Source organism: Natator depressus, chromosome 4 (assembly GCF_965152275.1).
Source record: "Natator depressus isolate rNatDep1 chromosome 4, rNatDep2.hap1, whole genome shotgun sequence".
In the NCBI taxonomy this organism is placed as follows: domain Eukaryota; kingdom Metazoa; phylum Chordata; order Testudines; family Cheloniidae; genus Natator; species Natator depressus.
In genome coordinates, this window is record NC_134237.1 from 16,683,769 (window position 1) to 16,699,423 (window position 15,655).

At 41.9% G+C, this 15,655-nt stretch overlaps 1 protein-coding gene across 1 annotated transcript in view; it reads left to right on the top strand.

The window, feature by feature from the left end:
* Positions 1–14,588, top strand: part of BMP3 (bone morphogenetic protein 3) — a 27,929-nt gene extending 13,341 nt beyond the window's left edge. The window contains exons 2-3 of the mRNA XM_074950476.1: positions 1,025–1,935; positions 9,838–14,588. Coding sequence (XP_074806577.1) covers positions 1,025–1,935; positions 9,838–10,029 — 1,103 coding nt within the window. The 3' untranslated portion in view covers positions 10,030–14,588. The remainder of the gene's footprint in view (positions 1–1,024; positions 1,936–9,837) is intronic.
* The last annotated feature ends 1,067 nt before the right edge of the window (positions 14,589–15,655 follow it).

Consider the following 15,655-nt stretch of genomic DNA (forward strand, 5'->3'; position numbering starts at 1 on the left):
GCACATTGTACACGTACGTTTCTGAATGACAGCTAGACACTAAACAAAAAATAAAGATCCAAAAGTGTTGTCCCCATTTTACAGATGAGGAGCTGAGGTGCAGAGAGATTAAGGATGGAATTTTCAAAGGCGCCATTGACATTCCATGGGATTTGGGTGCCTAACTCAATTGGGCACCTTTGATAACGCCAGCCCAACTGGTTTGCCTGAGTCACACAAGAAAGCTGGGAACTGAGCCCAACTCTTCTAAGTTCTAGCTCATTCCCTACACCTATCCTCTGTTGGTAGGAAGATGTTAGGGTTGAAGCATACTGGTAAGTGTATACGTTGAAGCTTAAAAAGACTGATCTGAAGCCCAGTGTAGTCAACTAGGACTCTTTCTATTGACTTCAGTGGGTTTTGGATGAGGTCTAAACTGCAACTGCCCATGCCAGACCTCTCCTGGACAGAGAAAGAACATTTGTTCTCCAAGGGTGTCAAGCTAGCCATTTGCACACGTGCTAAATAAACAGACATTAAAAAATACACTTGGCTGTCAAATTCCTGGATGTTCTTTTGCAGTCTTCAGTGTATCCTTTCAAGCAATCCTGCTTCCTGTGACAGCGTTTGCTTCCTGACCTCAGAAGGGTGCAGTGTGGATGCACTCACTGATATGTGCTAGGCACTCAAATAGTTTAATGATGTATAAGTACCTAGTTAGTTTCCAAGTTCAGTCAATCCTTGGCCTCTCTCCTGAGGTTGCCAACAAAACAGCTTGTTGCTGTTGAATTTTCTGTGATGCGGACACTTGGCCAGTGAGAACTGAACAGTAAAGTGTGTTCTTTAAAATCGAACGCAGGATGGGGAGGACTGTGTGGGGATTGTATATTCAAGTGTAATGGTCTGCTCCTGCTCCCATTCAAGTCAATGGGGAATTATCCATGGGATTAGTGAAGATAATACAAAGCAACAGGTAACCCTGGCCCTTTGGTCTTTCGTGGTGTTAGAATTTCCTATGTTCTCATGTGAATATTTATTCTTCTAGGGAGCCCAGGAAGCAAAGAGCCACATGTTTTTAATCTGACCTCCCTAACCAAGTCTGAAAATATCTTGTCAGCTTCGTTGCATTATTATATTGGGGACCTACTAAATGCTACTTGGAGTTGTCCCCGATCCGGAGGCTGCTCTCGTCATGGACACAGGAAACCTGAAATTCAAATAGATCTCTCAGTGTTGAGCTTTCCTTCTGATGGGAACCAAACCCGAACCCTGGGACGTTTTCTAATAAATGTTTCCACAGCTTATCGGGATGTCCTTTCCTGGCAGTGGAAGGACATTACTCATGTCCTGAGTGAGGCAAAGCAGAATGATGAACTTCTGATTGGTGTGAAAATGGCCTTGACTGGCCGCTATTCCTGGAGGAGGATGCCATCCTGCTATGAACCTTACATCCTGGTGTATGCCAATGACTCTGCTATTTCAGAACCAGAGAGTGTTGTTTCTAGCTTGCAAGGACACCGAAATTCCCTGGTTGAGGGCTTCCCCAGACCCAAAAGCCACTCAAAGAGCAGCCTTGGTGAACAGCGACAGAAACGTTCCACCAACATCCTGTTGCTCTTGCAGAACAACGAGCTCCCAGGTGCCGAGTACCAGTACAATGAGGATGAGGGATGGGAAGACAGGAAACCCTACAAAACCCTCCAGCCGCGGCTGGCAGAGAGGACAAAGGGTAAGAAAAAGCAGAGAAAGAACAACCACCAGAAGAGCCAAACACTCCAGTTTGACGAGCAAACCTTGAAGAAGGCAAGAAGGAAGCAATGGAACGAGCCGAGATACTGTGCGCGGCGCTATCTCAAAGTGGATTTTGCAGACATTGGCTGGAGCGAATGGATTATTTCCCCTAAATCCTTTGATGCATATTACTGCTCAGGTGAATGCCAATTCCCCATTCCAAAGGTACAGTATTTTTTTTTCCTCGCTGCCTTATTCTCCTATCTCCAGGAAAACACATCTAGGTTTGATGAACTGCACATATTTGTTTACATCAGTAAAATTCAGCTTGGCTCCTATTAAGCTCTAGACTGTAGTAAATAAGTAATATTTTATGTCTGTTCTTTAAGGGATGGTTGTTAAAAATAGCTAATATGAAGTCAGAATTGCTTTATGCAAAGATATAAAATCAAAGTTCTATAGAAGAATTATTTTTGTCCAGAGTCCAAATGTGCTGTAAATTGCTTATTGGGTAATAATAATGTGTGAACTGGTGACCGTCCAGTTTAATCAAGCATAATAAAGGACTGATCCTATAAATGCTTATGATCAAGTATAGTAATTACCATACTGAGTTTGTCCCAATAGAAACCAATGAATGGGACCACTCAGAGTAGTAAGCACTATTCTTGGTAGTAAATATTTGCAGAGTGGGGCTCTAAAGCTGCTCTGAAAGAGGCACGGTGGTGTAGAGTCCTAGAAGTAGATGGGACTCTGAGTATCAGCCCAGGAGCTAATCAAATCAAAATCTTAACAGTCATTTCCCAAAGAGCTGTATCCTCTGTCCAGTGCTATCCTGAGATACATACATAAGCACAGGGGACCTGATCCTGGAACCCTTACTTTAGCGTTGCCCCTATGGCTTTGAGACTATGGGTATGAGTAAGGGTTACTCTGGTGAGTAAGGGTTCCATGATCGGGCCCCAAAACTGTTGCATGAGCTTGGCTTCTTGAAATCAGTAGGCCAAATTTATTTCTGGTGTAGCTCCGTTGGAGGGTCATGCCCACATCTCCCAGCCTTGGATGCAATATGTAACAAAGACCCAAAATGGGGAGGCGGGACACACACAAAGTATTCCTGGAAGCTGGAAACTACAGTAGACGTAGGGTTCACGGTTCTTCCCATAGCCTTACCTTCACCATTTTCTCCTTTTCATGTAACTAATGGTTGGCACTGAAAGCAAAATGATTTCAAATCGGGGTGGAATTTTGGGATTAATCAGAATGTCTTTTTTTTTTTTCAGTGCAAGACAGATGAGATGTATGGTAACATCCAGGATAATTTAGTCCGAAATGGGCCTGATCAGAAAGCCTTTACTTATGTGAGCAGTTCTGTTGATTTCAGGGAGACTGCTCACCTGAATTAAGGTTGCAGGATCAGCCTCTAAAACTTTGAAGGCTGGCTTCAGTTTTGTGCCTTTGCCAAGAGTTCAAAAGAAAAACGAGGTTTGCAGTGTTCTTGTAGCCATGTTATTAGAAAGAACAGGTGGGGGAGGTAACCTTTTTAATTGGACCAACTTCTGTTGGTGAAAAAGACAGGCTTTTGAGCGCCACAGTAACCTAAAGAAGAGCCCCGTGGAGCTCGAAGGCTTGTCTCTTTTACCACAGAAGTTGGTCCAATAAAAGGTTTTAACAAGATGATTGTCTTTCAGTGGTAGTAAAATGTTCTACTGGGTCTTTTTGGCTTCTCCCTCTGTGATTGATAGCATCCATGTTCTATCATACCTGTATCCCCACGTATGGGTTTGAAACAGACCCTTAACTTCAACAGGAATTTGACCTGGACTTTTTCCATGTTAACTTTAAGGACATTAAGTTATAACAATGCCCTGGGCATCACTCTGGTTAAGGCTGTGTCAGCATTTCCAATTTCAACCTTGTTTATAAGGTTTTTAAACGCAACTGTAAAAATAAATTGCTCTGGGGATTGACCTTGGCCCGAGAGCAAATAATTCATATATGTAGCAATATTTGAAATAGATCAGTGTGGCTATTTTAATTTACAGGAATGCAAAAACAAAAATAATTTTTAAACTAATTCTCTCAGCTGCTCCTTCTACCTGAAAGCGCTTTACATTTTAAACGAACTTGGGCATGTTGTGAGCTGGGTAATATGGGCAAACAGATGGATATTTTGAAAGAAGTAAAACAAACAAGGAAAACAATTTTAAGCTGCCAGTTATTCTGTATGAGACTGCTCCAAACCCCACTGGAAATCTGCTACTGACTTCTATGTGATTTGGATCATGTCTGACGACGACGACGCTATTTTTCTGTCTGTGGACAACAGTTTTTTCCCTATAAACGCTACACTTCAGCGTGCTGGTGTAGAAGCTGCATCTGCATAGTTAAGTGGACCAGTTCCTTGGACATTGTTTAGGGTCTCTCGATTTAAAAAAATAGTACTTTCTTATGGCTTCGTTCTGCAGGGCTCCAGATCCCCAAATGTATTTCGGCACCCAACTCCCCTTAATTTCAATGAGAGCTAGGTGCCTAAATACCTTTGAAGATCTGGGCCTTCAACTCCCAGTGAAGTGACACTCCACCAAGGGCTGAGCTAAACAGTTCACATCCAATAAATAACAGGCCATTTCAAAATTGGCGCCCATTCAGAAACACATATTCACCTGATGGTACCGTGATGACTTGGTAAGAAGGCACCTGTGCCATGTAGCAGGTGAATGGCACATATTCAAAATAGACCTGATCGAAGGCCCATCAAAGTTAATAGGAGTCTTTTCATTGACATCCGTGAGCTTTGGGTCAAACTTCATGTACATAAGAAAGTGCACCTTCAACAACAAATGAGCTTTTGCAAAAATACGCTTCAATACACCATAGGTGCACAGTGGGATTGTCAGAAGCGCTTCTTGCCAGGTCTGCTGCCACTGAAGTCAAGGGTTTGGCCAATGCTGAGAGCTTCTGAAAATTTCACCCACAGTTGCTGCTAAATGCCTGTTAACATAACAAAGAAAGCAAGTTTCCTATAAGGATTCACGATATTTTTTTAAAAAAATATGGAGATCCCGAGGGAAAAGAGAGGTCCCTTTATCCCACACACTGCCAAACCCCAGAAAATGGAAAGGGTAATAAGAACATGCACTTTCTGTATGAAGCACCTTCTTTGTGTAGCACCCTGAAGGGCCCTAAAACACTTCACAAACCGTGGGCCTGATTCCCATGGCCTTGCACCTCTGGTAGTGAAAAGCAAATGCAACCCTCCCATTCTGCTGTGATCATTTTACTATCGGAACTAGTTTGTATTCACTGCACAAGTGTAAATCACTACAGGAGGTGGAAAACCTAGAATAAGGGATTACTCACCACCAGATAGGGTCTAATGTGGCGTCCGTTCTGCACTACACATGCTGCTCAGCAGTCTGGAGGAGGGGAAGTGAAGATGAATTGGTTCTAACAAAGCTGCTATTTGATGTGTAGAGAAGCTAAAGGGAGACAGTGTGCCTACCCAGACTTCAGAGAAGATTTCCCATCTTTTGCCAATTTACTGGAGAAACCGTAGTCGTTTCTTAACAGTCTTCTTTAAACATTTAGAGTCAAATTCATGCTCAGTGAAAGCAGGTGTGAGTCCACAGAGGGTTGAGCTCAGTTGCATCAGGTCTTAATTTGGTTCTGAGAACTAAATGCACTTCACAGTAATGGCTGCTATTTATTGTACGTATTACTTTGTGCCCAGTGGTCCCATTGTGCTAGGCCCTGTACAAACAAGTAAGAGAGAGTCCTTGCCTTGCCTTAAAGTCTACATAGATGAGATGAACAAAGGAAGGACTACTAACCCCATTTTACAAGCAGGTACATGAGGCACAGAGAGATTAAATGACTCGTCCAACATCACACAGGACATCTGTGACAGTCATAAACTAAGCCCAGATCTCCTGAGTCCAAGGTCAGTGCCTTAACCATAAACCCATTCTTCATCTCTGAACATATTTTTAAAGGCTTGGTCCAAATGTAGGGCTTGATCCTGCATTTCTTAAGCATGCAAAACTCCCACTTTTGGGGTACATAAGGAATGTCAGATTGGCTCCTTAACATAAACCTAAATGTGACCTTTGAATAGCTCTTTCCTGTGTACAAATGGAGCGTATCTAGTTTATTATGGAAGTAGGTGACAGTGTCGTGCCTCTGGTTCCATGAAAGTCAGCCGCAAATTCCCATCGATTTTTGGGATCCAAACTGTGCCTGGTGTGCACATGTGCAGTGTGAAATACAATTTGCACCATGTGAACCAAAATCCACTTTGGTTTTCTAGTGAGAATGAAAATTCAATACATGACCAGGAGAAACAGGTAGGTTGAGAGCCATGTAGTATTCTCGATCCACGCGCACGACTCCCACTGACATTCATGAGAGCAGTGTATTTGCAAACGGATACTGTAGCTGTCAGGTAATACCAGAAATTCATCTGTGCTGATGGCTCGACAGCGGTCCCTCGGTGAAGGAGAACTGAGCTCCATCTAGCCTGGTTGACAAACCTGTTGGGTAATTAACAAAAGATGTGCCTCTTCCCCTCCCATCCCCATCCCAAATTCCCAGCCTTACCCTCTCCCTGTTTCGGTTAAGTGGTGAGAGTGCTGGCAAAGCCACATGTGCTGAACTTGCAGAATACCATAGAGCGTACAGGCCAGACAGTCCCTCTCCCAGGTCAGGAATGAAAGTTTGTCGCTGACGTCATTCTCTCCACTCCTAATGCATCTCTAATGAAATTCAACTGGGCAGCAAGTCTCTCAAGGATGTGTGCAGCTTAGCAGGTGCAGCCCTAACTACAGCTGGACTCGTTCACAGATCTGGCCACTTGGAGGTTACTGGGTTTTTCCCTTACGCCACTCCCACTCTAACAGAAAATCTCATGTGAGATCCCGCCTGCTTTTCATTAGTAGGAACCAGACCGAGCAGGCTGCCTTCCGGCAAAGATGATGTAACACTCCCGATGCAGGGCATATGCCAGTTTAACCCTTTCTGTTTGGAATTTGAAAATGCGCAGCCTTGCCCTGACTCTGCTGCCAGTGAAGTTGGCCTTTGACTTCAATGAGAGCAAAGTTAGCCCAAGCCTGAGTGTCGTGAAAATCCCACCCATAAGATTTAGGGGCTGTGTATTTTCTGTGGGCTAGAGGGCAACACACAAGACATTTCAGATATTTAAGGAAATAGGTGTGGTCTGCCCAGTACCAAATAATGTTGACACTTACCGAGACCCTTTGCCAGATGATCCACCACACCCAATGCTCCCTCCGATGCCTAGGGCAGCCCTTTACTCTGAGCATCTTTGGAATAAATCTTGTAAACAGATGTACTTTAATCTGTTTAATTCAGAGCATTAGTGAGATGCAATTGTATATCTCAGTGCTTCATCTAAAGTGAGTAGTCCAGGGTTTGAGTTTAAAACCCCACCCAAACCGAGTCAGATCTACTGATTAGCTGAACCAAAACCTCCGCTATTAAGGACAGGCATTGTACCATAAACGGGTGAAACCCCGCTCTCCTCTTTTGCATGACATAATTATGGCTGATAGTTTCAAACTTGACCAAAGGAAACCATAAGAGTGGGGAGAAATGCAAAGTCTTTAGGAAACTAAAATAAAACACCAAATAGCAACTTTTGTTAGAACTGATTAATCTTCACTTCCCCTCCTTCAGATAGTTGAGAAGCATTCTTAGTGCAGAACGGCCGCTACTTTATACCCCATTTCAGTGATGGTGAGCGGTCAGTGATCCTCTGCTGCCTTGCACCTCATGTAGTGAGTTTGTGGTAGCACAGGTTCCCTGTCTGAAGAGCCATTCAGGGCTCCCAATAAGAAGCTGAGCAAAAATATGAAAATCCATTTTCAATTCCTATCAATCCAATAGACACGGTGGATGTTTTATCAATAATAGGATTCTTATTGATTTTTGGCAAGAGCAACAGGGACCCTAAGATATCGAGGGCCATAAGCACCCCTTGATTTTTTTGTGCAGAATGCTCATTGAGAGCTGTGTCTGGAACAGGGGCAGAACGCAACCTTAACCTTATCTATCACCTGCTTTCTGACTTCACAATTTATACAAAAATCTTCAGTGGTGGGAGCACTGAAATTTTAAAATGCTCTATAAAATGTTGCAGAGGAAATCACGGTCTCTCTCTCTCTCTCTTTAAAAAGCTATCTCACTTCAGGATCTATGAGTCTGGATAACTGTACTTTTGAGGAGTCCCTTTTCAACCATATTTGGCTTATGGCTGTAAAGAGGGCTCCCCGTAGAATTACTGGCTTTTAAGGCACTCCATCATGCCTTATTGCACTGGGGACATGGAGGTCTGTGGTAGTTTTTTTTTTCTATTTAAAATCATAATAATGTAAAGCTTATTGAACCTTCCCGCAAGAAATTAAAAAGAGAATTTGACTGAACTCTTTTTGTTAAAAAAATAAAATAAAATAAAAAAATAAAAAAGGGCCTTGTTGTTGGTAGATACAGAATGCTTCCTGAGGCCCAGATCCTTAAAGGTATGTAGGTGCTTAACTCCCATTGATTTCAGTGGAAGGTAGGTGCCTAAATACGTTTGAAGTTGTGAGCCTGACTGCCCCCAAATCTAACTACCTTAAAATGGAGTGTAGGGAACTCAGGATGGGTCCCAGGCATTGCTCATTCACTCAGAGTGCAGGGATAGATTCTCTCATCTGGAGAAGAAAAAAAAGTTTGGATTATGTTAACCCTAACACAAAAACAACAGTGGGATGTTCCCAAATGGATCCTTTTGAATCTTGCATCAAATGGTTCCTTTGCTCGCTGAGAATAGTTCTAGCAACATGATACGGAAAATGTCCATTCTGACTCATTGTGGTTGGAATTTAAGGATCACCTGTCTCTGAAATAAAGCAGAAGAATACAGTTGGCATTTGTTTGCTCAAATGGAGGCAGGCATTGGAGATCCCTGCACATCACCAACTTAACTACAAGTAGATATTCCTAATTATATTGTGCCTATGACATAATGAGCCAGACTCTCCAAATTTTTCCTCTGCTTTTTTCCATGGAAAATCATTTGGGCCTGCAAATCAGGTAGTTAGATGTCTCATCCCTGAGCCTGATGTTTGCAGACACAAATTCTATCTTTTGTGTCAGAAAAATTGCAGGCTCTCTGAATATTTGGCCCACTGAACCTTGTTGTATACATGCCTGACATTTGACTAGGAGTATTTTTAACTCTGATTCCCAGGTTTTAGATCTGAGATGAGTTATAAAATGAAGTTCTGAATATCTTTCTTAAAGGACAGTATCAACAAAAAAAATCATATTGTTTTTTGCTGTATTACTGTGTTTTCCTGTGTTACTGGTATGCCTAGTTAAGTTACTGAAAATGAAAGTGTCTTTAAAATCTTGGTCTAAATTTGTTTACTCATATTGGACAATGAAGTTAACTCAGTTGATTTTGTTTTCTAGTTATAATCAGTGGGCCAAATTCTGCTCGGTTATAGAAATGTAATTCCAGGTACCTTCAGGTTTACACTAGTGACTGAGAGCAGAATTTTGCCTTAGTGTAAATAGGTGTACTACTGGTGGAATTCTTTGGGTCTAGTTGTGCAATGATGGTGTAAGTTACCAATCAGAGGTACATTTACACCCACTTGCGCTGCTTTTCTGACTAAGTTACATCCGGCATATAATTTACACCACCATTTCCATCAGTACAAAGTGTCTTGGTCTATGTTTCTCATGCAGCCGTTGCCCCGAGGTGGGGTGTGTCTCTTTAAAAGGCATCTCCTGCAAGAAGTTAAGGGCCACTTTCTTCAGAGTAAGAAAACTCTAGCTGAATTGTAGAGCAACAGTGACACCTAGTGGCCAGTAAAATTAATCCAAGAGTGGTATTCCCTGAAGATCTCCCCAGGGATATACCATGACAATTGAGAAGTCTTTAAAAGAGGTACTCAGAATTGCTTCCGCTAGCTAGCCTTTTTAGCTCATCACTGTCTTTCTTCAGGGAATTGGCTACATTTTGACCCAAACAATGAAGAACAGTGTTACCATGTAAACAGTACAGTTCCATTTTAACATGCACCTTATAATTTCCTTCTCTTCTTGTTCTTTCTTCTGCAGGTCTTGAAGCCATCAAACCATGCCACCATCCAGAGCATAGTGAGAGCAGTTGGGGTCATCCCTGGTATTCCTGAGCCTTGCTGCGTTCCTGACAAAATGTCTTCTCTCAGCATCCTATTCTTTGATGAAAATAAGAACGTGGTGCTTAAGGTCTACCCCAACATGACAGTGGAGTCCTGTGCATGCAGATAACATCCCAGATGAGCCCTTTGAAATGTCTAAATTGAGCTGTTGCTTTTTCTTTTCTCCCCCGCCAATGCATTTCATTCAAAAAATAGATTTATAAAAAACCTGAATAAGAGCGAAGATACTGAATGGAGATACCCAGGCAGGGGAACTTAAACTTAACTCACCCTTGGATCCGACTGAGAAGTAAGCTTTGGCAACTGGGACTAACTATTTCTGTTATAATGTACAAACGAAAAGTGAAATTTACAAAGGACTGTTCAAGATTTTTTGGAACTGGCAGGAGGACAACGTTGACTTATTTTTGTACAAGGCTTTGAAAATGGCAGCCACTGTTTGATTTTTGTCTCTGTTCTTCTAATGACTAATGGGGAGGGAGATTAAGAAATACATTATACATTTGAAGCTAGGCCTTGAGTTACTGAACAGCTCAGCAGGTGCTAAATAACCTGAACAAATCTAACTTATCCTAAGAGCCTTAGAAAATCCAGCTTAAACGTTTATTTCCTTGATATGACATCATTGATTTCGCATGTATATTCATTTTTGTTCAGCATGTTCTTTAGAATTCAGCCCATGTGACATTCCTCCCCTCAGTTTAGATGATGTAAGTCCCAATTATGCTGCATGAGAAGTTGTGATGTCACATAGAGAGGCTTTTCTCTCATGCCAGAGTATAGTGGGAAACAGTTGACCCAAAAGCCTAGCACAGTGATTTTCAACCTGTGGTCCACAGACCCCTGGAGGGGTGCAGATTATGTCTAAGAATGCTAAAGGGATTCATACCTCCATTTGAAATTTTTTAAAATTTAAAAAAATCCATATTTGATCCAAAAAGTACATCCATGGCTGCTATAACAATAAACCCTGACCAGCTCTAGTCACTAATCATTAGCGAAACTGTCAAAAAGAAAATTGCATAGAGCATTAGTGGGCAGCTAAGTCAGGAGTTCTGATATTTTTCTGATATTTTTCCTTTAGGTTTAGGTGCCAGCTGAAGACACAGTTTCTTTCCCATCTCTTCCCATGTAATATTGTTGATGGTCATTAGGGGCTAAGTTCTTTATTGTGATATGCACCCTCACTTTCCATTGAAGACAATGGGAGCCGTTCATCTGTACATGAGGGTGGAATTTGTCCTAAATTTGTCTTTGTAAGTATTGCAATGTTTTTCCTTCTACAGGGCAGACAATTTGTGCCATACACTACAGTAGGGATGATTTATTTACCAACATCCTTCCAGAAAGCCTGCAATTCTAACAGTTCTATATTAGGGAATTGTTATGCAACTGTCTTAGTCAATGTATGTATCTACTTCTATTAGGAAAAAAAGGCTTTTATTCTTGTTATTAAGGAATGGGGGACTGTTTTATGCTATTGACTTCATTAACCTGGAATGGAGAAAAATATTATTCCACAGCCAGCCAGAATTTTTTCCACAGCAGTTTGGGTGGGGAGGGAATGTTAGAAAATTCTTATCCTCGGTTTTCTATGTGCTGTGTGTGGTTGAGAGAAAGAGTGAACAGACTCATGGGCCTAAATCCTGCCACAATGTAAAAGGCATCTCAACCAGTTAGGCAGGCATAATTTAGGCAGCCAAGACACCCAGACTTCTAGTAAAGATGCAAAAGAAGAATATAGCCTTTGTCAGTGTAGGGTGTAAGCCTGGAGCCTGAGACAGAAAAGGGTCGTTGCGTCTGACCAAAAGAAGGAGAGACTGCCACAGGATGAGTTTAACCGGGAGGAGTATGCTTCAATGAACAATGCCATTTTAACCTGAGTTAACACACCTTCTATCTGCAATGAAGACATGCTCTCAGTTACAACTGTCCAAGCCAGAGCATCCCCATTAACATCAGTTACTTTGAATTAGCAGAGGCATGTAACAGAGCACCATCTGGCTGTCACTTATCCGTTTCATAGACTGTCTCGGAACTTACAACTTTTATGTGAGTTTCAGGATTTTGGCCCCATGTTCCATCAGTTCTGTACCTGCAAAAGCAACAATAAAGAATTCCAAACCACCACAGAAGTGTATCAAATTAAAAACGGCTAGCGCAATACATAACTGTTCAGTATACAAACATGGGAGCTGGCCTTTACCAGCTTCTAGAAGGAAGTCAAACATGATTCTCTTCCCTAGATTTTTCATATTCAGTAGAGCAAGGAGCTGACTTTGAACATGGTTGTTAAGCAATCCAGGCCCTGGGTCTTGCTGTTTCCATTCCTGTCAAATTCTTATTAAGAAAGGCCTTCAATTTTCAAAGGGTACATGAGTTCACAACCTGCTTTTCAAAATGCCATTGCAGTCAATGGTCCTATTGGCTTCTTACAACCATCCTGTCATATGGCACTGTTGAGATTTCATTCATTATCTTTTGATGCCCCTTCTGGGGTACTGGTAGTGATTAAGGGTAAAGAAAGTCCTGTCCTGCCATTCTTATTTATGTGACTAGTCCCATTGATTTTAACAGCAGTCCCATGGAATGCTTCTCCACTATCTGAGGTCCAAATTCTGCTTGGTGTAACTGAATGCAGAATCCAGACCTAATTAATAATAAGGTCTCAAACTGTGTCCTACGGTCGTGTTGTTTTTTAAATGTTATGACTTTTAAAACAGGGGTCACATTCAATTGATGGTGGAAGTGGTTACAGCATCAGTGGCTTTAGTTAGTCTAATGTTTGCAACTCTGTTTTGCCTGATTCTGCTCTGATGCTCAATTTCACTGGTTTAATGCCATTGACTTCAAAGGTGTTAAACCGAATTTGCAGTGGTGTAATTAAGTTCAAATTCAAACTATCATTACAAAGGAAAAATAACCATCTCTGACTCTTATCAGACCTACTACTTTCTCACCTGTGTCCACATGCACACTCTGCAATCACCCCAGGAAACCCCTCTCTCGTTAACCATGGATAAGTGACAGATGTTTTGTGCACAAAACTTTTTCATTTGTACTTTCCAGTGAAAGTTTCTGAATAAAGCAATGTCTCCTTAGCCATTTATTAATCCATGTGGGCAATTTCTATATATCGCTTTGCATCAATATGGACCTTAAAATGATTTTCCAAATAATATTCATCCCCTATTTGATTCATGCTTAGTTCAGTATGGGGTAACCACCCTGCCCATAGTCTGGTAATTCTGTTACTCGATAAATGGCTCTGCCTCTCAACTAACAAATGGCATCTCGTACTAGTGCATTATTGTTGTGGCTTGCTCAGAACACAAACGAGAATAACTTGAGCTACAGCCCTAGGCCTCTTTAGCTGGGTTTTCAAAAGCACTCAGAATTGGCCTCGCTCTGGTCCCCTGAAGACAGCAGTAAAGCTTCCCTGTGGGAGCAGAGTGAGGTCAGTGCTGAAGGCTTTTGAGCCACCCTCAAGCCTAAATGAGGAACCTTAGAGTTGCATAATACAGTGTGCAGTATGAGGCCTAGCCTGCAAATCCTTGCAAGTATCTTTACTCACACAGGAGTAGAGCCAACGAGACCACTCCACCGTGTGAAGATTTGCCAGAGTGGGTGTCTTTGGAGGCCTGACCTTGTGAGTTCTGAGCATCTGCCAAGAGGTGCTAAGTGCCTCCAAGGCCCAACTCCCTCTACCAAAGGCCCACCTCCTTACATTCCCATCTCTTGGGAGATGCTCAGCAGTTTGCAGGGTCATTGTAAAGTATTGACCCATCTTCTCCTTGTAAACAAACCAAACCTTTGTAAATGTTTTTAGTTTAGAAGTTAGTGTGTACAGACAGCATCAGTAAGTTTAAAAAAAAGTTACCAAAAAACATTATTTGTATATGGAAAAAAACTTTTACAGATGCTTTTAATTTATTTAATTCCCATCTTTTGATGCTGTTAAGACAAATCAATTTGCACAACAGTTGCAAAATGAAATGATAGATCCTTGACCAGATCACAAGGGTACATTGCAGTGACACTGTGAAGGACACATTTCACTACTGATGTGTAAGCTTGCCCACTATGTATCATTTCCCTTCAATAATGGGAATCTCACAACAAACTATGAAAAAAATAAATAAAATCACTTTGAAATTTCATTTTCTCCTTTTGTACTTGAGTCTTCAAAGGATTGTTTACTCTGCAGTGCTTTATACATGCAGCACTTGGGAATGCAGCCAACAATTCAACTAGACATTGCATTCATTAAATGAAGTAAATCATGGCTGGGGAGTGGGCCCTGAATGTTCAGTTAATGGTTAGCTGCTCTGACAATAACCACCTTTGTAGTGCGTAGGACCTGATCCACGGCCCAGTGAAGTCAAGGGGATTCCTTCCATTTCTTGGAGATTTGCATCTGGCCTATAACTAGTATTCTGGCATACAGCAATGCACCGGAATGTGATGCAGTCCCCAGGAGGTCACGAAAGGCAGACCAGTTGAAAGTCTCTGAGTAAAGGTAAAAGGGGAGAAAAAACAGGGATCTACTACAGACCAGTGACTCTGAACCTTTCCAGACTACTGTACCCCTTGCAGGAATCTGATTTGTCTTATGTACCCCAAGTTTCACCTCACTTAAAACCTACTTGCTTATAAAAATCAGACAAAATACAGAAGTGTCTTGGCACACTTACTAAAAAATTGCTCACTTCCTCATTTTTACCATCTAATTATAAAATAAATCCATTGGAATATAAATATTGTACTTGCATTTCACTGTATAGTTCATATAATTTGTAATAAGCAGTATAAAATTTGAGTTTGTACTGACTTTGCTGGTGCTTTTTATGTCGCCTATTGCAAAAAACCTAGAAATATCTAGATGAGTTGATACCCCCTTGTTGAGAACCACTGCTGTAGGCCACCAAAACAGGAAGAGGAGGTAAATGAATATTTCTTAAACAAAAATATCCAAAACAAGACTTGGTAGTTGTTAAGCATCACCAGTGTGGTGCTCTGCTCTATCCAATGTCGATAACAGTCGGCTGCGTGCGTGCGTTCCTTCTGTGTGCTGCCCCAGCTCTGCACAGATAGATAGCACAGTAGACCCAAGAGGAACCCCCAAGGACCACAGACTCTGATAAGGTACAAAGGCACCCGGCCAGGTTTATTGCCAAATGAAACACAGTCTCTAGCTCCCTACATCAAATTTCTACAGTTCTGCTAGTACATATATGCTCCCTGACAATGGACCAGCTCAGTCAGTTACCGCTGCCCCCTAGGCCAGACAAAGACACCCCTCAGAGGTGCATTCTTATACACTGGTACAAAAAAATTACACCTCACTCCTGACGTATTGAGGTACAACCCCTCTACATAGTAAGGTGCTGCCTATCACCTTGTACATGTTGGTTTGATCAAAACAACCCCATCCATCATATTACCCTTTTGCCCCTGTCTTTAGGAGGGGTCAGCACGTTCCTGGTTATTGTGTGGAATGTGCTAGTATCCAAGTGTTCTGTTACCATCCTGGCATATGTTTATATCTCTAGTGGCCAATACCTTTTAGGTATGTGTGTTTTTGCAACATCAGCCCTCTCCTTGCCAGAGTCTGAGCAGGGCCTGCCTCTTGCTCACAGCTTAACTTTGCTTTATGTTACAAAGTCTTGACCATTACTTTAGTCCAGGCCTCTGATACAAGGGTTTCTTTCGGTGCCTCATCTAACTAGAGTAGT